Source organism: Podarcis filfolensis (assembly GCF_964270895.1).
Source record: "Podarcis filfolensis genome assembly, chromosome: 1".
Classification (NCBI taxonomy): Eukaryota; Metazoa; Chordata; class Lepidosauria; order Squamata; family Lacertidae; genus Podarcis; species Podarcis filfolensis.
In genome coordinates, this window is record NC_139604.1 from 59,901,786 (window position 1) to 59,923,862 (window position 22,077).

General features: G+C 46.1%; 1 protein-coding gene across 3 annotated transcripts; it reads right to left on the reverse strand.

Annotated features, from left to right (window-relative positions):
• Positions 1-5,079: 5,079 nt before the first annotated feature.
• On the reverse strand, positions 5,080-20,963 carry IRF7 (interferon regulatory factor 7). 3 transcript variants are annotated; one of them, XM_083604599.1, is made up of 13 exons: positions 20,814-20,962; positions 16,949-17,090; positions 15,623-15,788; positions 14,726-14,921; positions 13,695-13,780; positions 12,360-12,408; positions 10,106-10,189; positions 9,434-9,655; positions 8,624-8,836; positions 7,849-8,232; positions 5,888-6,006; positions 5,339-5,550; positions 5,080-5,150 (listed from the first exon to the last, which is right to left on the reverse strand). In XM_083604599.1, the coding sequence occupies exons 2-12, from the start codon at positions 16,969-16,971 to the stop codon at positions 5,404-5,406; spliced, it is 1,689 nt and encodes a 562-aa protein (XP_083460725.1). In that variant the 5' UTR covers positions 16,972-17,090; positions 20,814-20,962; the 3' UTR covers positions 5,080-5,150; positions 5,339-5,403. The 3 variants fall into 3 exon arrangements, with proteins under 3 accessions (XP_083460725.1, XP_083460724.1, XP_083460726.1); XM_083604598.1 differs by having other exon boundaries at positions 12,360-12,411; XM_083604600.1 differs by lacking the exon at positions 9,434-9,655 and having other exon boundaries at positions 12,360-12,411; positions 20,814-20,963.
• Positions 20,964-22,077: the final 1,114 nt, after the last annotated feature.

Sequence of the window (22,077 nt, forward strand, 5' to 3'; positions counted from 1 at the left end):
CCCACACAAAAAATGTTAACACTAGGGAATGCAATTATAGTAACAATAGAACTTTCAGATACACTATTACTGTAACAGGAAAGTTAAGGCGTGTTAGAAGCACATTAGCTGGAGTGTTTGAGCTGCCCATTCTCAAGGGATCTGGAAAGGTAGCAAGACAAAAAGTACACTCTATTAAATACCTGCATCAATGACAAGTGTAGTTTCACAAGAGTTAATGGAGTAATGCTGGTGCCTCTTTGCTCAAGAAATAAGTCCTCTGATTCAGCACTGCGTACAGTACATTTGAAATGTTATTCTGATTACTTTATTATGCTGTCTCTTACTATGCCCTGCAAAATGTCTTCGTAATGATGTACACTTTCCTGGGATCTTTTGATAAAGGGCAGTATATAAATAATAAAAATAATAAATAAATAACAATGTCATATAAAGAGGGCCAGAAACAAACTCTCCTACACCTCCCCTATAAAAAACAACCATAAACACATATTGAATTTTCAAGCTTTTAGATTTTTGTTTTGTGGGGAATTTTGTTGTACAGAGAAAATAGTGTTATAACTGGGAGGTGGCAGAGGCTTCATTCCAGATCTTATTAGTATCCTCCCTCCCTTCGTTCACTGTAGGCAACCAAGTGCTCTGCTTATGGCTGGCTCTGCTCTTGGTTTTGTCACTTCAAGGGCTGTGAATTTTACGAGAGCGCTTTTTGTGCTATGATTTGGATAGAGTTTTCATATTCAACTTCTGCCTGCAGCCCACTTCCAAAACTGAGGAGCCTCTACAGTCCCTTTAATTTCACTTGTCCACATAAGTGGCCAGTGATAGGATCCCGCTTACTAGTTGTGGGTAATGTTCAACATGGATTCTGTAAGTGCAGGGGCGTCTTACCCAGAGGCGCTAGGGGGCAGGGCACCCAGGTGCTGGGCTCTCAGGGGCGCCAAGGCGAGAGTCCGGGACCTGAGAGTTGAGTCCGAGGCAGAGCCTGCCCGTCGGTTGGAGCGCCATGATGGGCTCTGCGTCGCAAGTTTGGGGGTGACTCAGCTGAGGCGGCCGGCCAGCTCCGCCCTCCTGCGTACCTGGGACTGGGGGGGGGCGCTGGGCGGATCTTTGCATCCTGGCACCACATATGCTTAAGACAGCCCTATGTAAGTGTGACATGCTCACATCTTTTCACAGAATGCAAAACCTATGCTGAATATTAAGCAGGAATGGCAATCTGGCTCTTCTCACAGATATGAACTAAAAGCAGGTGACATCAAACTGACTATGGAAGCAGAGACCAGTATCTTCCCTTTCCCATAAAACTTACGTAATATGAAATAGTATGCCAGCAACTTGTCTTAAGAGCGAAAGAAAAAAATCTATCTTTTCTGCAATGTCTCGCTGCTCCACCACACACCATAGTACTTACAAACACTTCATGACCCCATCTCATATGCCATGTTGCTTATACCGGGGCAAAGTCATATCCCATTGTATTTTAGGATGCTGATGGCCAGGGCTTTTTTTCAGCTGGAATGCACCAGGACAGCATTCCAGCACCTCTGAGGGGGCTCATTAAGCTGGTCGGTTGAGATGCAGAAGGCTCCCCTCACCTCAGTGGAGCAGCCTCAACAAGCCTCTGGCTGGTGATGAGACCACCACCCCCCCTCAGCCTGAAGAGATCCTCTCTGGGCTCTGGGGTGGGTCTTCTGAGGGAAGTGTGTTCCGACACTTTTTTCTGGGGAAAAAGCACCGCTGATGGCCTATTAACAAAAGGGCTTTTTCATGCACACACTATGGCCGGGCAGAATGTTAACGCATGACCTCTTGAGACCATCTACCAACAAGGTGGCCTGAGTACAAAATTTTGGCCAGAGCAAAAGGCTAAATTTATGTTTTCCATTCCTTGAGCATCTTAGGACACATCCATGCAAGAGCTCTCTAACTCCTAAAGCAGGAGGCACAAAACTGCAGAGATATTTAAATAAGATTCCCTTCATAAGAACATTAGGGTAAAGTTATTACATGACTGCCAAATCATATCAAAAGGGAAGAGCAGGTCTTGATTTTACCCACCAAGAACTGCTGCTACACACTTCCTCTAAACTGGAAGTGAGCGAAGAGTGTGGGACATCCTTCTCCAGATAAAAACAACTGTGCGGAAGCCCCCTGGGAGCTATTCAAATGAAGGCAGTTTAAACTAATATAGCAAGGTAAGTTTTCTGTCATCACCAAGACCTGCCCTGGCTCCCAAGCCCCTCATAGAAGAGTTACACTGCCAGAGCTGAGAACACCAGTTCAAACCAATGCACATTTGTTGCACAGCTATGTCTTACACAGCTGCCCATGACTAGGCTTGCAACCCTCACAATCTTAACCATCTTAACTATTTGAGATAAAATTGCCCAGCTGAAGACACACCCACTTCCTTTGTGGACACAAACGTAAGTGGATGGAGGAGCTGCTTTGCCCCTCGAGATGTGCAATTGGCTAGACAGACGGAGGTCATCATCCCACATCAAAGAACTGCTCTGTATAAATATCAGTGGGCACTTCAGGATGCCTCGTAGTGTCACAAACAGTGCTGGCATGCAGCTCTCTGAGCCTATATCTCACCAAGATTGCAGGAGATTCACTTCTCAAATTACACTGCTACCCCATAGAGCCAGGGGTTCCATATCTTTTGGGGCCCCTGGGGCACATATGGAAAGCTAAGAACCTGTCATGGGCACCACAAAATTTCTATACAGCAAAAGGAAAATTGGAGATGCTCAGAACCTTCTTCCCACTTCAAAAACAGGCAAAGCACCAAAGAGTTTCTCCTAAACAAATAGTTAAAACCAAGAGCAGGCAAAACATACATCATAAATACCTAAAAACACTTCTCCTTGCACCTAAAAAAAGGGGGCTGGGAAGACTGGTTTGCTCCCCCTCCTTCAAACTACCAGGCAGCTTAAAGTATCCATCTGAAACCTCTCAGGGAGGAGAGGAGGAGTGTAAAGCTAAAAATCAAAGCTTGGCCTTCAGGCAGTCTGCCACCTTCTGACCACACTGAAAAGCATTCTGGGGAAAGGAACACAAGAGTGGGGTGCCTGGATGCCTGCATTTATTTTTTTGCAGCAAACCCAGAAGCACCCCGGGTAAGGAGGGTGGGTGGGTAGGTAAGAAAAGTAAAAAAACTCAGAAAAAGCCCTGTTGACCCTTTATATAATGCACATTGTGAGCTCTTCTCAGTCCCAGCAAGCCAAACTGACTGGAATAGTTCACTTATGAAGGGAACAGCCCACCCCAACTACTATACCATTATTGCGAATTCTTTTGCACTCTGTGCCTTAGGGCTAGGGCTGGGCAACACCTGGTTTTCAACACTGTGATATAAAGGTAAAGGTAAAGGTACCCCTGCCCGTACGGGCCAGTCTTGCCAGACTCTAGGGTTGTGCGCTCATCTCACTCTATAGGCCGGGAGCCAGCGCTGTCCGCAGACACTTCCGGGTCACGTGGCCAGCATGACGAAGCTGCTCCGGCGAACCGGCACCAGAGCAGCACACGGAACGCCGTTTACCTTCCCACTGGTAAGCGGTCCCTATTTATCTACTTGCACCCGGAGGTGCTTTCGAACTGCTAGGTTGGCAGGCGCTGGGACCGAACGACGGGAGCGCACCCCGCCGTGGGGATTCGAACCGCCGACCATGTGATCGGCAAGTCCTAGGCGCTGAGGTTTTACCCACAGCGCCACCCGCGTTCCTGTGATATATCAGCAGCTAAATACCACAATATGCTGATCTATCATGGTGTCTGGAATGTATTGAAGCAGCCAAGATACATTGCCCAGCCGAAGCCCCCATACCGCTCAGGCGAGCGGGAGGGGCACCGGGGCTTCGTTAAACTGCTCAGTTTGGGGGATGGGAAGCCTCCCACCTCCTAGCTGAGTGAGCCCCCATACCAGTCTGGCTCATGCAAGCTGGAGGGGTGGGGGACTTCCTCAAAGGCGCAGGCAGGTAGATCATGAGAAGGTGCTCACCCAGACCTTTCTCAGGCACTGTCTGCCTGTGACTTTGCCATCTGCAGGCAATTTCAGCTGGTGCAATGGATTACCAGCTAAAAATGTCTGAAACCGGTATCATGGAGGGCAAGGAGTAATTGGGTTGTTGTTTTTTTAAGGGTAAAAAAAAAATGGCAATAGGAACATAAGAAGCTGCCTTAGACCAGTGGTCTGACACTGTATATCAAGTTCAGTACTGTCTACACTGACTGGCAGCACTCTCCAGGGTTCCAGGCATGGTTCTCTCCCAGTCCTACTTTGAGATGCCAGGGATCGAACCTGGGACCTTCTGCATGCAAAGCAGATGCTCTACCACTGAGCTACAACTTTGAGACGGGGGAAGAGAAACTCATCTTCCTTCACTTGAAGATGCATGGTAAACAGGGCTGTGTGCACGTCGAAGGCATCCAAGAGGGGGAAATCTGCAGGTTGTGGTTTGAGCTCAGAACTCTGCTTCCTGAGAATATCAGCTTTCACCTTCTATTTCTTGCCATGAAGATGATTTAAAGTGTGCCTGATGAAAACCCTTAGAAGCCAGAGACGTGGCTGGGTAAATGTTTTTTAGCAGTTTGATGCAGGGCTTCAGCAATCTTGCTTTACCCATGAAGACATGCAAAATGTGAACAAGTTGTGCCAATCAGATTAACCTGCACAATTTCTACAGGACACAGAATTTGCATCTCATGGTGCAGATTTTTCCCCGTTTAGCATGGAGTACACACAGCCCTGTTTTTAGCATGGTGTACAGACAGTGCATTTGTTTTGTCAGGTGTATATATAACTGGCCGAGAACTGGAACGCTGCTAGATTGCCATTTTGGCTTTGTTATTTTTATGATCTGTTTCCCAATATTTACTTTTATGTTGTTGGTTTATTTTTATTTTATAATTGCAACATACCTTCCTAGAATCTTTTGGGCTGAAGGGCAGGATGCAAATTCAACCCTGATTGTAACCCTGTTCCCAGAAGCTTTATGAAGTGCACCACTATGGTGATGTGCACCTGTTAGTTCCAGCCTCAGATAAAAAGCAGAAGTTATGCAGGGTGACAGAATACAGAGACCAAAAAAGTGGGTTTTACTGTAGCTCCTCATGCAAGCCAAATGTGGAAGTGACCCCTTGCGAATGTGAACACCAGTGGCGTAGCGTGGGTTGTCAGCACCCGGGGCAAGGCAAGTAATTTGCGCCCCCTAACCCGTGGATTTGCGCCCCCTAACCCGTGGATTTGCGCCCCCTAACCCATGCATTTGCCCTAACCCCAGATGTTGCGCCCGGTGCGGCCCGCCCCCCCTGCACCCCCCACGCTACGCCACTGGTGAACACACATACAAACCCACACACTCCAGTCTTACTATTTGAGATCTTGACAAGAAACATGAACTAATCCATCTCCATCGTGGTAGTTAGCTGCTCTATCATATCAAACAGGCTGTTGGAGAGTTGCAGGCTCAAGTTTTCACTGTTCAAGGATGAGAAGCCTTGCCTCTGCAGGTCTTCATGCCACTGCTTACAAACCATCGGCACCAACTGCAAGACATAAAAAAGCCCATTAAGGCTTGCCTACTACTACTTTTGGGGGGGATGGGGAGGTGCAACAATTATGCACAGCACCTTAATCTACTTGGAGGATACATTACTTTGCACTGCCTCCAAAGGTGCTTGCAAACACATGCATCATACAGGTATGCTTGCTAGGGAGTCCAGAGTAATCGTGGTTCCTTTTCTGAAAGCAAGCCAGCTTTGCTACCCTACCAGTGGTGGAAATGGCCTTCAGATTTTGTCTGGACAAGTGGGCTAGAAAGTCATTTTATTCCTAAAGGCAGTACTGTGCACTGTTAACTTCAGAGAACTGCTTTCTGCTCACCTTCACCAAGATGAGCTTGGATTCCTTGGGTTTGTCAGATGCAAAGGACTGGCCAAAGCACAGGTAGATGGTGTAGTCAGGAGAGGAACATCTCTGACCATCGCGGAAAGCCCTCAGTTCTGTTACAAAAGAGAAAGATCCAAGGCTCTTCTAAGTCACTTTGGGGATCCATGAACAGAAAGGGCAATAAAAAACCCAAAGGTGTTTTCACTTGTCTTGGTAAACAGCTACTTGTGTCATGTGTGAAGGTTAATGAATAATACTGGACTCCCAAATCTCATCAGCCCAGCCCAATGGTCAGGGATGAAGGAAGCTGTAGTTCAGTAACATCTGGAGGGCATCATATTGCTATCCCTGCTCTAGGCAATATAGATTTAGACATGCTTGCATTGCATTATAGGCCAGTTTAAGAAGAAATCAATATAAGCCTTCTATGTGAAAAGAACTTTGGAATAACAGGAGGATATAGGCAGAAGTGATTTTCAGTTAATCAATAAGCTCTTCACCCAAGTTTGCAAGTGCCAATTTGCAACTGCAACAGCATATAGAGATTCAACGTGTAGGAATGGACTTCTATACACAGGTGACAACTGAGTCTGAACTGTGGGTTTATCCACACTTCTTCTTTCCACAGGAAACCCACTGCTTAGCACTCAATCGGAGCAGATGGCAATCCAGATTTTCTCTGGATTGACATTTGCTCTGATTTAGCACTAAAGAGCGGGTATTCCCTGGGAAAGGAGTGGGGCAAAGGCAAAACTGCTCTGATCCATGCCTAGAAAGTATGGGTCAAGCAGAAAACTGCTCCGACACGTGCTTCCTAGCAAGGGACAAGCAGAAGTGTGGATGAGTTCTGTTAACATAGTTTAATAACAAAAGCAGCGGAGACTGAACAGTGGAGATCTGCTCAAGCAGAGGGATTAGCAGGTTAACTTTGTAACCTCTGCTAATACAATAGGGGAAGCCATCTCTGTTTTAAGCAGGGGACTGTGATTCAAACCCCTCACTGAATTGGTTTCAATTTGGCTGTGTGCTGTTGCTCTCTGCTGTGAACAGGTATGTGTAGTCAATGCGGGATTTAACCCTGCCTTTGCACCCATCAGATGATGTCACAAGTGGTGTCAGCTGATGGGTGGGCAGGTGTAGCTTAGGGTAAGGTCTTGTGGGTGAAAGTGGACCTCCTGGCAGGCTAAGAGGTTCTTCACCCCTCTTAGGGTCAGATGCTCAGTTCTTAGCCCCTACAACACTGACCTACCTTATTGGATCACTGTAAGGATTACTAAAATAGGGTATGTGAACTGCCTCATATTCTCTAAACCACTCCAAAAATATTAAGCAGCATTACTGCTCTCCTTCACTTCGGCACTGCCAGAAGCTTGACAGGCGTAATGAAAATGGGCCACAATTAGTGCCATGTGTACCCTGCAGTAAGCAGTCAAAACTGTGTGTCAAGACATGCTCCTCAACCCACCATACCTGTTGCTTATTGCTCCAAGTTCTGAAGCTTTGTGGACTAGAATGTTCCTTTAAAAAAGGGGGTGGGGAGCAGATTCTGAGAATGATACATTCTGCACCCAATAACAGCCTCATCTCACTCATATCCATAAAAGCTGAAATGGTAAGGCCTGGGTAGGAAAAGTCACAGGCTACTGATAACACCTAACACCATTCATTGCACAAAGCACTTTTGAAATACCGTATTATGGCCAAATCACAGCTAAGCAAAAAGTCTTACTGCCCCCTAAGGGAGGCCTTTTATGACATTGGGGAGGTTTTAATGCACATAAGGGTTCCAAATCAAAGCCTTTGGGCCTGACCCTTGTCTCAGGTGTTTTCTCCATGACTCAACAAAAGCAGTTTCACAACTGTATCATCATGTGCCTGTTTTTAAATGAGTCATGCATTAACACACAGTTTAATTTCGTGCCCACAGAGGAAATACCATGTTCCTAGAGAATCACCTTGACAGAATCTTTCATAGTTGAAGATGTCAGTTTCTTCCTCCCGTCCCAACAGCTTGGGTGGCGGACGCGGTGCTGTGTGGTCCAACTCTTTGGAGAAAGCCCAGAAGACCTTACATCGACCAATTCGCCAGGCACAGATCTTATTGTTCTTCTGGTACAGCAGCAGACCCGCATTCTTCAGTAGTGTCAAGGTATGATTAACTTGCTTTTGATCAGGAAGGATCTCCGGGTTTGGAAATAGAACATGTTGTATCTGCGGGTTTCCTCCAATTTCATAGTAAGGGTTGTATGTGAACATACAGCTATTAAATTCTACTCCTGCTTCGTGCAGCAGCTTCCCGCGGTAGTAGATAGAGACATCCAGATTGAGAGGGGCACATCCTGAAAGAGACAAGACCATGCTTAATCCAGTGGGGGAAGCTTACTAGCTCCATGCCTGCTAAGGGGTGCAGGCTGACAAGCCATCTGCAGCGCAGCACAACGCTTACACCGACAGAGGAAAAATGCTATTTGGTGGTAGCGGCAGGTACATTGATAGAACCATCATATCCAACAGAGAGGAAGCTATATTATCATCCGTGTGGCTAAATTAAGGCAGTTAGCAGCTCTGCTGCACATAAGCTATAGCTAAGCAAACAGCATATATTCCCTACAGTGCTGTAGAGGTTTGGCCCTCTTCTTTAAGACCTTGCTGCCCAGAGACCTACACCCACTCCCCTCATGATTCCACATTTGTTTTGGACTTGCTCAAAAATAGGATGCATTCACTAACCTGCATTGTTCTGCAGTGGAGCAGCATGAAGGGGGGGTTGCTCTAGTGGAGAGGGGGCAATTGGAGGTGCAAATGTGTTCTGCTCCACCATGGCTTGCTGGTTTGGAAACAGATGGCAGTCATTTCTCGACAGGTTGTTCATCACTCCATTTCCCTGAGGTTCTTCATTCAGGAAAACGTGTTCAATGAAGTTGTTATTATACAGGGCTTCTCCTAGCACAGAAGAGGAACACCTTGGGAATTCTAACAAATGTTATGCATGCCCTAGCTCAGCCTTTGCTGACCTGGTGCCCTCTTAGCCCAACACTTTTAGTGCATTTCCCCCTCAGTTTCCTACTTGCAAAAAGTCAAGGTTTCTTTTTAAAGTGGATTATTATTATTATTATTATTATTATTATTATTATTATTATTATTTGCACTAGAGTGCTTTAATTCACTTTAATGGCACAAACTTAAATTTCTGGTATGCAATTGAATCCCTGGGGCAAACTACTGGCAGTCTGGAGGTAAGCACAGTCTTCTGCTTGTTGCTAAAGGAAATCAGGAGCTTTGCTACACCTTGTCCGTTCTGGATTTTTTGTTCATTAGGAACTACCATATTTGCTTTGGACATCTGATACTAATTCAAGCAGGCTGAAAACCTTAAAATAGTTTATCATATGCAAGTTCCAGGAATCAAATGGCGATCCAATGAATCAATCTCTCCAGTGCTGCAAAAACCACTGCGCAGCTCAGTAAAATTTCTTTTTAGCACAATTATTCATTTTGGAACAATTTCAAACATGCAGACTGCAGAGTAACTCTACTCACCCACATGGTTAGCTTGATTTATCCCAGGAGGTCTATTTTGTTGAGGATGCTGCAGTGGATGAACGGCAATTGGCTGGGAATTCACATTTGGTGGATGTGCAGCCAGCCAGCCGTCTGCTACTTTACAACAGTTATTTGCCAGTGGTTCACTCACTACTCCAGGCACCAGAGGCAAGCAGCTGTTTTGGTCGATACAAGGGATTGTATGTGCAACTTCCCCTGCTGTATTGGGGGTAGAAAAGAAAAAAGTCAATGGAAGGGAGATGATGGAAGCTGCCCAGAGTAACTAGCCAGATGGATGGGGTATAAATAAAATAGTAGTAGTAGTAGTAGTAGTAGTAGTAGTAGTAGTAATAATAATAATAATGCAACTCAAGAGAACACACTACCCTTTATAACAAATTAAGCACAAGACAATGTGAAATTTGTATGCCATGCCTCTTGAACAAATTTTGAAAGATGTAGGGATATATAGGTTCTATCTGCATCGGCTCACTCCCCATCATATACACACACGAAATATTGTATATTAAAGCCCCTGAGCATGAGATCACATTTGTTATTAAAAGTATCTGAGCAGCAGCCAGAAACAGAAATGTGTAGCCATCCTTAGAACTCAGAGGCTGAGGAGGAGATGCAAGGTGATTTTGCCAAGCCCACAGCCAGACCTACCTAGAGGATGTTCTGGAACAGGGGCCCAGGAGACTTGTGAAACTTCATCCATGTCAGCTTGCTGCAAAACCCACTGGAGCACATCTAGATGGTAAAACAGGCATGAGCAGTGATGCATTTGGGCAGATGAAGTCTATACTGGTTCAGAACGATGTTGATGTGGATGCTGCACCGGTCCTAATTTTAAAGCGTTTAATGCCTTTGAAATTCTCTCTTCTTCTCATGCAAGTTTAGAGGAGGAGGATATGCAGACAGAGCCCACAAAACGGAAGCCAGTGCCAAGTATGTGATAAATAACCCCCCATCCTTTTGTATCAGAAAGTGATCTCTCATGCCCACCCCCAGGTTCAGCGTGTGTCCCTTGCCCTCCAGAATAGGAGCTCATAAAAATCAAACCAACTATCAAATCCGCTCTAGAGGAGATGCGCCTTGACTGCGTCGCCTGTGCCTGGTGCAGCTCAGCTCCCTGGGCCTGACCCGGGGGAGGAGAGCAGGCGAGTGGATGGCAGCGCTGCCGCCCACCCCTCCTCAGCCGTGGCACACCTCAAACCTGGCGGAGGCAGCTCTTCTGACCCGGTGGCAGAGAGCAGCCCTCCTTGGTCACCCAGCTGTAGTGGCTCTGTGGCTGGGTCAGATCTGACCTGGCAGCAGATAGCAGGAGAGTCGGCGTCAATGCCCATCCCCTCCTTGGCTGCAAGGCCTGACCTGGCGGCAGAGAGCAGGAGGAGAGTGGGCAGCAGCTTCCCCACCCCTCTCCAACCCTGAACTGTGGTGCACGGAAGGGTGCCCTCCACGCCCCTCCCCCCCTTGGGGGTGCAGTCTTCGTGCCCGCCTTGGGCAGTGCGGGCATACACTCTGCCCCAGTGGCGTAGCGTGGGGGGTGCAGGGGGGGCCGGCCGCACCGGGCGCAACATCTGGGGTTAGGGCAAATCCACGGGTTAGGGGGCGCAAATCCACGGGCTAGGGGGCGCAAATCCACGGGCTAGGGGGCGCAAATTACTTGCCTTGCCCCGGGTGCTGACAACCCATGCTACGCCACTGCTCTGCCCCGACCACACCTGTATATAGGGGGCAAGGTTTTATAGACCAATACTTAAACCTGGACTAGTAGCATAATAGTGCACAATCCTCAAAAACAAGAGCTATGTACTGCAGACGATTAAGTTCCATTAGCAGCTTAGTAACTAATTCTGCACCAGGTGCAGCTTCTGAACTGAACCCAAGGCAGCCCCACACAGAGCACGTTACAGGAATCAAGCTGCAAGATTATCAAGGCATGAATGACTTCCACGTGTTTTCAGCAAGCAACCAAAACAGCACCGTTCTGAATCCAATCAGAGGCACACCTAGTTCAGCACCACCTCCAACAACTGCCAGCAAAATGCGCCTGGAAAGTGCCTCTCTGGACAAGATAGGGTAGTCGTTTCCCATTTGTCAGATGAACAAGGGGATGCCTTGATTTTTTCAGTTGCCACAGGGGCTAGGGAACTGTCTATGCATCTGCCAAAGCTTTTAAAAAAATGATATCTAAAGGCCAGTGCCCAGCAGAAAACTGCACAGTGGTGATGCTGCTTTTTGTTTTCGTTTCCATGTTAAAGCTTAAAGCGTATACACATTCAAAATTCTTTTATTGAAACAGTTCCAAAAGTAATCACTCATTTGTGAAGCTTCTTTCTCTCTCTCTAGTTTCTCTGGTCATTATTTCTTTTAATGAGGTGGGCAAAATGGCTTGATGCAAGCCATATGCCAGGCTTGGAAATTTGCATGAGCAGCCCCTAATTCCAAATGGTTGGATTAGGGATTCCTGTGCGGGTTTTCATTTTTTTTAGAACTTCCAGTGGATCTTCCAATATCAACTGATATTTTTCAATTGCTGTGCTGGGTGTGTTGTGATCCTACAGGGATAGGCTTGCTTCCCAATGGTAGCTCTGTCAGGCATGTTTCATTACGTTGTGGTGTAGTGGTTAGAGTACCAGACTAGGACTGGGAGAACACAGTTCAAAGTCTTGCCCAGCTATGAAACTCACTGGGTGACATTGTGCCAGTCACACTCTCAGCCTAAGCTACCTCACAAGGTTGTTGTGGGGACAAAATGGTGACGAAGAGAACCATGTATGCTCTCTTGAGATCCCTGGAGGAAAGTTGGAATGCAAATGTGATAAATGAATAAATATAGCAAAAATATGTTCTAAGCATCTACCCCAAATTTATGTTCGTAAACCAGAAAAAGAGCATTCAGGTTTTGACAGCTTACCTGGGCATGGATTTTCCAGTGACAGGGATTTAAAAACATCATCGATCTCCTGCTGTAAACCAGAAAAATAAAGTTTTCTCCAAGACAACCATACATACAAAAGATGCTGTTTTCAGCATCTTGAAATGATACTATTGCAGCTTATCCCAGGAACTTTCAACATTTTTAGTAATCAACTGTCTTTCAACTCTTGTGATTCAGAGCAGCAGCCTTGCCTTTTAATTTGCAAAAATTGAAGTTAAGCCAAACAAAGACAAGAACTAGTCTGGAAATTCCAAAATGTCTTACATTCAGGATTGGGAAGCATTTTGGCCCTCCAGATGTTGCTGAACTACAACTCCCATCAGCATGACCAGTGGTTCAGCCAGATGTTGTGGTTCAGCAACATCTGGGGGGCAAAGGCTCCCTCACACCAGCTGTGCATGCCTAGAACTGAGGGAAGCTTCCCTCAGAGCTACAATCTCAAGAGCATTTCTCATATGCGAGGTTTCAATCATTTTGAGTCTCTCACACATATTTAAAGTAATGTACGTTTTCAAATACCAAATTTGGGATCCAATCCTAAGCTTGTCTATTACGGAGTCAGCCTGCATAGGAATGCACTGCTAAAGTGGTTTGTGCTTAATTGCAACATAACCATCCCCTGTGAAAATGTCCAGTATGTATTAAGTCTGGAAAGTTTGTTGGATTTACTCCTGTAATCAGCTGCACAAAGCTGGCCAGTAACGGGACCATTACTCTTTGCACAAATACTATTTGCTAGTGCACCGGAGCACAAAGACAGGCACATCTCCTTCTTTCCTGCTACATGGAAATGACATCACCAGCAGCTCCATAAACTGTTTTGCTGCAATACACTTCCCAACTTCCCATGAAAACATCATGAACATGTGTTCATATCTTGAAGCTGCTGGATAATCTTTGTTATTTTTATATACGTAAAATTTGTAAAAAATTAAGAAACAAACACACTGATCTGCTTCCGAATTAATCAATTTAAAAACCTTTAAGTTGACTGAGAAGCTGCCTCTAGCAGACTGAATCCCTACAGACAGGGATTCTTCATGTGTCTGCCACTACTTGAGATGCCTGTCCTTCCATTAGTTCTTCAGCAATGTTGTCCCTTGCTCAAGGAGTTGTTTAAACATGAACAGGAATACACCTCACCCACCAATAATTTTTGCATTCACATCAACTTACTTATTGGATGTTTATTCATTAGAAACAAGTCCCTGGTCTAGAGTCCTACAGCAATGCGTTGACCAGCTCTAAACTGAATAGCATTCGAATTGTTCCACAGCCCTCTCAAACCTATTGTGCCCAACTGTATTGTACCTGGAGTGTAGACTGGTGTAGAGCTGGGGATCCCTCACTGCAGGGGCTCATATGCAACTGATCAACTTCATGGTTACTTCCACTGACTTGGAGAGGAGACACATAGGAAAAAAGACACAATGAACAACAGTTCCAGGATGAAATGCAAATACGAGAAGATACATACTGTATTTTTCGCTCTATAGGACACACTTTATCCCCTCCAAAAATGAAGGGAAAATTTGTGTGCGTCCTATGGAGCGAATGCAGGCTATCACACCGGGCTCAGAAGGCTTGCGGATGGCAGTCTGTAGCCTGAAATCCGGGGAGCACAGTGCCAACTGCCGCTGTGCTCCCCGGGCTTCAGGCAGCTATCCGCAAGCCTTCTGAGCATGGTGGGAGTTCCCGCCATGCTCCGAAGGCTTGCGGATAGCCTGTTCCGGGGGCTGGGGTCGGGGGAAGCTCGGGCTTCCCCTGCCCCAGCCCCGCGGCTAAAAACAAAGCCGCTCGCAACCTCTCCAGCTGGAGAGGTTGCACATGGCTAAAGAAGAAGCCAAGACAGCCAGCGGGATGGATCCCACTCACTGTCTTGGCTTCTTTGCTCTTTGGGGCTGGGGGGGGAAAATAATCCCCCCTTTTATTCCCCTCCCTAAAAACTAGGTGCGCCCTATAATCCGGTGCACCCTATAGAGCGAAAAATACGGTAATTTCATGACCTGGTTGCAGAGAACTATGGCCCCATCTGCACTATATATTTAAAGCAGTAGCATACCACTTTGAGCAGTCATGGCTTTCCCCAGAGAAGCCTGGAAACTTTTGTTAAGGGTGCTAGGAGTTGTTAGGAGACCCTTATTCCCCTCTCAGCCCTACAATTCCTGGAGTGATTTAACAATTGATCCCTTTTAAAAGAGATTTTTTCAGACACTGGAATTCCCTTGAAGCATGAACAAAGAAAGCCTGTGGTGGATGCCCACACTTCCTGCCATTTATCAAGCACTTTATGTTAAAGAAAGTTTTGCAGCCCTAACCCTGTATCCCTTTTCTGTCTTTACTTGTGTCGGCAGGAGGATTAACAGGCGATGTAGAGTTGCGGCTGTGGGGGATGATTCGGTACACGTGGTAGTCAGGGTATTCCGATTCAACTTCTTCAAATCTTTTTGTACTGTTTAAGGCACAGCGGAAGTTGGTTTTCCATTTGGCTGGGTTTGGTACACCTTCATTGTACTTTCCGCTGACCATAGCCCACGCCTTTCCACGCAGAAACATGGGAGAAGAAGAGATGGAAAAGTGTGAAAGAACTATTCTGATGAAGATCGCATTCACACCACGTTTTTAAAGCACTATCATACCTCTTTAAACGGTCATGGCTTCCCCCAAAGAATTCTGGGAGCTGTAGTTTGTTAAGAGTACTGAGAGCTGTTAGGTGACCCTGCCAGAGCTACAATTCCAAGTTCCCTAGGAAGAGGGATTGACTGTGAAACCACTATGGAAATTATAGCAGCTGCAGGGTGCATTCAGAGGCAGGGTACATTGCATGTTTGCAGAAATAGGCACCCTGCATGCCTACCAGAGAATCTGCCTTATTATTCAGCTACAGCCTCTAGTAAATTGTACTCCAGTCTGTGAAAGCTTATGCCACAATACATTTGTTAGTCTTTTTAAGGTGCCAGAAATGGCTTTTATACTAGAGAGTTGGAGGAAGTCAACGTAGCATTAAAGAGATCATTCTGCTTGCCTGATGGAATGATCTCTCTTCTCCTTCCCCACTCCTGGTGCTGTTCTGGGGTTGGTGTCTCCTGAACCCCCTCAGAGCCAATTTGGTGGGGGTGCAGGAGAGAGGGGACTTCCCTATTGCACTACCAAAGTTCTTAAACGGCACAACCCATTAGCTGAATCTGGCCATGGCAAATACATGCAAGAAGTCAGCCTTAGTAGAACGAGAGTATTACCTGGAAAATCTTGTAATCACTTGCCACAAGGTTCTTCCTTGAATTGTGCTTCCAAAGGATACGAAAGGTTGTGTGGGTGTCATCAGTCCAGGCCACACTTTCTTTATATCTTCCACTGTTGATCTCATTGATCAACCAGTCAAAGAAACGGACCTTTTGACAACCCCTGAAACAGCAAAGAGAAATACTGAACTGGAGGTTCAAAAATACTGGAGGAATGTAGCCTAGATATCACCACAACATGCAGCAGCAGCGTCAATTATGATGGATGCACAGGTGGCACAATGGCCCCAGAAATCACTCGTGTCAGACCTCTAGGAAAAAGAAAAGACATGGATCCTACACAAAAACTGATGCCGATTACCATAGCAACTTCTTAATAAACAACAGGTTGCTCTGGTCTTGGAAGTCAACACTTTTCCTCACACAAATGTCAAAAATACTTTTAAAGCAGCAGCTTCCTGGACAGGACAGCCCAGCAATATAATTCATTAAGAGACATGAGAGTGAAGAGGGTCAACAAATCAGCAGCTGGAGGGCAACAGTTGAGTTGGATGTGGACTTCAGTCTGAACCTGAGCTTGTCTACCATTTGAACCATGAAAATCAGGGCGATTCACCTTGATGAGAAAACTGCTTGGATTAATTATTATTGTCACAAGGCTGGGGTAAAGAAGGTGCACTTGGATTCTTGCGCAATAATCATGAAACTTGTACATATCTACTCACCACAGGCGAGGTCTGTAGTTGGGTAAGCCCAAACTCCAAAGCGCAGGCTCGCCATAAAGTGGATTTTGACACTCAAGAGGAGCTAAAACTAACTGGAGCAAGAAACCAAAGGAGCAACCAGTGTAGCAGAACACTGGACCTATTATTATATTAAGTTTTACCTCAAATTTAGCTACCCTTAATGGTGCTACTGTTTGGCCATTGGCATCTCATGCAATAAGGTCTGCATTCCCCAAACTCAATTACTACTAGTAAGCCCTACTGAACACATTGGCTTACTTCCAAGTAAACGTGTAGGACTCGATTGAGCATGTTCTAGTTAATATGGGCTGCTACTAAATAAATAAATAAATGCAATGCAATGCAATGCAATGCAATGCAATGCAATGCAATGCAATGCAATGCGTGTGTGAAATGCCATCCTATATCAAGCAGACAGAATTGTCAGTTTTGGCTGACAAACTCAACCAACACAGCAGGAGTTATTGTGTAGAAGAGTGTGTGAGTGTGTGTGTGTGTGTGTGTGTGTGTTTGCACGCACCCAGTTCTCCCTCCCCGCCCATGCCTGCATGCCTCTGATTGCCACAAGAACACTCACCTCTCACTTGCTGGTGCAGCCATTCTGGAGTCAAGTAAGTCTTAAAATATGCCTTGTGGGAAGTTGAAATATGACAGCTACACACACTGAATCTTGTACTGCTTACTGTCTTGTGGACTAATGGAAGATCATGAGGCAGAATCTGTACAGACCAGAGAAAATAAAAAGGCGGAAGTCACGTCAGCAGACTTGGTAGTTTTGATAGGTTTTATTACATGTTAGAAAACAGAGTTACTGTATGGTTGAGTTGCTACTAAGCGAGCACAGGATGTATTCATTAGGTCAGAGCTTTCCAAACTGTGTGTCGTGACACATCACTGTGCCAGCTGCAGTGTGTAGGTATGTCGTGCAAACGCTCCCCACACTCCTCCCAGGGCTGGAAAAGGGTTAGTTTAACCTCTGGTTTGCTAGTAAAACTGAATTACTGTGTCATGAAATGATGCATGTCTAAAAAGTGTGTCACCAACATGAAAAGTCTGGAAAGCTCTGCATTAGGTTGTGCAAAATCTGAGGGTCCTCTATGAGGCTAAATACCATAATAACAGCAACATGAACCACCAGCAACTATTACAATCTCTCAGAAATATTACCAGAACTTCCACCCCCCTCTCACAATTGGAGGGTTGGAGGATGGATGGCAGCTAACAGATTGAGGTTGAATCCTGACAAGACAGAAGTACTGTTTTGGGGGGACAGGAGGCGGGCAGGTGTCGAGGATTCCCTGGTCCTGAATGGGGTAACTGTGCCCCTGAAGGACCAGGTGCGCAGCCTGGGAGTCATTTTGGACTCACAGCTGTCCATGGAGGCACAGGTCAAATCTGTGCCCAGGGCAGCTGTTTACCAGCTCCATCTGGTACGTAGGCTGAGACCCTATCTGCCTGCGGACTGTCTCGCCAGAGTGGTGCATGCTCTGGTTATCTCCTGCTTGGACTACTGCAATGCGCTCTACGTGGGGCTACCTTTGAAGGTGACTCGGAAACTACAACTAATCCAGAATGCGGCAGCTAGACTGGTGACTGGGGGCGGCCGCCGAGACCATATAACACCGGTCTTGAAAGACCTACATTGGCTCCCAGTACGTTTCCGAGCACAATTCAAAGTGTTGGTGCTGACCTTTAAAGCCCTTAACCGCCTCGGTCCAGTATACCTGAAGGAGCGTCTCCACCCCCATCATTCTGCCCGGATGCTGAGGTCCAGCGCTGAGGGCCTTCTGGCGGTTCCCTCATTGTGAGAAGCAAAGCTACAGGGAACCAGGCAGAGGGCCTTCTCGGTAGTGGCGCCCGCCCTGTGGAACGCCCTTCCAGCAGATGTCAAAGCGATAAACAACTGCCTGACATTCAGAAGACATCTTAAGGCAGCCCTGTTCAGGGAAGTTTTTAACGTGTGATATTTTAGTGTATTTTTGGTTTCTATGGAAGCCGCCCAGAGTGGCTAGGGAGGCCCAGCCAGATGGGCGGGGTATAAATAATAAATTATATATAATTATATTATACAATAAAGTTGCTCTTCTACAATGCAAGGTGCAACTGGTATATTAATCAGGGCTGATAAACACACCCTCGAACTGCATCCACTTGAGAATTCAGGAGAAAAACAGGATCGCTTGCACTTCAGGAAGTGTGTCAAAACCACCCAGAATAACGACTTGCACTACTTCTCTTTTATCAAACCATCAGCCGTTTTCTTGTCTGCGATGAGTTTCAACTTATCTGACCTCACCCAGCCACTTTCCAGGGCAGAAAAGCCTCCACAGCTGCTTCAGATGGAAAGGAGAAATAAAATTAACTGTCCTTCATATACCAATGATGACCTAATTCCCTGCAGCTGTGAAGAAGCATGTGTGAGAGAGTAAATAAGATCCCTGCGGGACTTAGAGCGAATGCCTATGGAACTAATCTGGCAATATAAGAGCAGAACCACTACAAAAGTGCTTCCATAAGTCCCCACCCACAAACTAGATGCAGAAGCATATAATGGCAACAAAAGCTGCCATGTGGTCCAAGAGCAAAAAAGGAGTCCTGTCAGGGCAAGCTGGGGATATTTGCCACTTGAGGCAAAAAATAAAATAAAAAAATCCCCCACCACAGATGCACCCCAAAGTTCACATCTGCTTAAAAACATTACGCCATAGTCTATTATTATGACTAGACAGTCAGTGTCTTTGCAATCATTTCATTTACTAATGTGCTGCCTAATTCAGCCTGCTTGAGAACTGCAAAAATCTAAACTACTCCCAACCCTAAAACTTATAGTAATTTTCCAAACAGCCACAGCCACACATTTCAGCCTCACTTATTGCACAAAAATGCACCTCCTAACAACATTTCCAGCAGTTTAGGATGAAGATATCTTGCTGCAGCTAACTTCCCATTAGCTGAACCTCTGTTACATCCTCATCAGTAAAACTCCAGGCCAACTGTACACCAATGCCATCATAACTGAAGATGCTTCTTCAGGTACCTCTGCTGTCTGAAGTGCAGCAGAGGGCAACTAATTAGGGTTGAGGGAGCTTCCTTGGCGACCCTATCCCTTTCAGTGGCATGTTCTGTTTAGCCAGGGTGAATTTCCCCCTATGAACTTATGAGGGAGGTTAGAAAACAAATGTAATTTCAGAACCACACCAATTTAGAGTAATCAAGCATTGGCTTTAAGTTACTGAATATTTGGGTAGTGCTGACAAAGGACCATTTGTGCACTGTCAATAATTGCCCTTTGACAAAACTTTGAATAGGACCTGCCTAGTATTCTGTCTTCTGACATGTGCTACTGAAAAATCACCAGAGAAGAACTGCTTCTCTGAGAAGCCAAAGGCGAGACTTCCCTTAAAAATGCCACTGTCCTGGTTGACTTCTGTTGCAATATTTTCTTCCTATTGACACAGCAGTCCTGCAGTTCAGTGTCAATGTCCTCTTCTGAGGAATTATCATCCCTCTTGCAAAAATACAGAAGCAACCTATACTGCTAGGCATTTTAAAAGGCAACCTAAGTCTGACCAGGGAACTACTGCATCAGTGCTGGTACACATGATGCAAGGCTTAATTTGTGCCAGGGATTCTCATTCCTACAACCTGTTCTGTACCAGGGACGAGGCATGGAATATCTCTGGCCTAGCCAGGGCATTACCCTCCAGGTGCTGCTGCAGGACAACTCTTATCCCTAATCACTGGTCGTGCTGGCTGGCACTGGTAGCTGTAGTGTAGCTCAACAACAACATCCCAAGGGTAGCATTGGCTACCCTTGGTGAATTTCCTCTATAGAAGGTATGTCTTTCCCTACACCCTCAGGAGCTATTTTACCACTCCTGTACATCTATGTCTGTGCAGATGTAATTTTTCTTACCCCCCTGGGGATGGGGGGAAGACAGTGATCGCAGCGGCAACTGCTGTCCACTGTGTGCTCGTCTGACCAACACGTGCTGCCCCAAAGTTGCCTACACGTGTAGCCTCCAAACATAAAGTCCTTACAAGCCATTTGACAGTGTGCACATTGGGCAGGTGGGGATTGCACAAGCATGCTAACTTTGAATATGTTCGACCAACGCAGGCACGCAGGGAGCTGCTCCTCGGGTCAGGCGCGCAAACAACAGATAATGTCAGCATAAAACTCAACTACGGGGGCTTCCACGGGGTAAATAATACGGTTTACCAAACAGCCTTAAAAATGGTTCTCAAGAGCGAGGCAGTGCTCGCGCGAGCAACACTAGAAAGCCTGCCGGGACTTACTCTCAGGTAAGTGTGCATGTTATGATTAAAACGAGGAAGACAGAAAATGATGCAAGTCATTCCTCCCTCGCTCTGCACTGAAGCTGCTCTACCTCAGCGACCCTCACCCCCGGTTCCAGACGCCCAATATAAAGGTGCGTTACCTGTACTGCTACCAAGTGTTTTCTATTGCGCGGCAGGTAGTGGAATTCTGGCGACATCAATACGCTCACGCCCCCTCCGGCGACGGCTTATAAGAGAAGCCGGGACGCATTTCATTGGCTCGGAATGGCTCCGAGGCCGTCAGCGTCGGCCAATCAGAGGCAGCCGCCTGTCGAACAGGCAAACGGGCGCGCCCCGCCCCACGGAGGGTTTTCTTTCCTCCCAAACAAAATCCTCGCCGGAGCGCATTACACCGCTCCCTATTACGAAACCGGCGTTTCTCGTCTCCCCTGACCATATACGGCGGTTTCCGTCCCTGTAAATCACATGATATCAACGAAAACTTAAGTTTCATTTCCGAGGAGCTCTTTGGCGGGCCACGTGGCTTGCCTGCTGGTTGCCCATTAGAAAGCACAGAGGTTCTTTTTTTGGAAGGAGAGAGCCTAGCTGCTGTACAGGAGGACCACAAATGCGCCCTCAGAGCAGGGCTGGAATGATTTCACTTCTGCTGGCAAGCAGCCACCTCACTGCACAAGAAGACTTTGCCAACGACCTGCGCCGCTGCATGCTGGTCAGGGCTGTCTTAAGCATATCCGGCGCCGTGGTGCAAAGATCCCTCCGGCACCCCCTTTCCCAGAGTTGTCCACCTTTTTTTAGGGAGCTGACACCACGCTTACACATAATCTCTGCCTGGGGGGAAAAAAACAGGAAACAAACAAACTTTTTTAGTTGCTTGTTTATTAACGATGCACTTATATATATTACACCACCGCATTGATTTTGCCAGATTTAAGACAAATTGTCTTATTATGTAGCACCTTGTTTTTAACAATGTTGATTTCTTTTTAAATTCAGAATACAGTAGCTGCGTTATTCATGTAAAATAGTTCGATACAGTACATTGTATGGCATAGTTTTTCCTCAAATTCTAAGGTTCTTCTAACACCTTAATCCTTTGCTTTAATAAGGGAGACCTTAAAACAACGTGCAAACGTATTTTAAAATAATTAAAATTTGAAATCCACTACATCAAGCCAGCTCTCAAAAAAATAACACATACTGTGTGCTTCAAATACCAGTTAAGAGATTTTGCATACTATTGGTCAGGTAAGGTTAACATCAGTGGAATTCACAACAACAAAAATGCTTGCCTCTAGCACATTTCACAGCTTCAGCTGTCACACACTGTCCCTGAAAACAATGCATTGGTCAGTCTGAACCATGTCAAGTAAACTACAGTGGTGCCTCGCAAGACGAAATTAATTC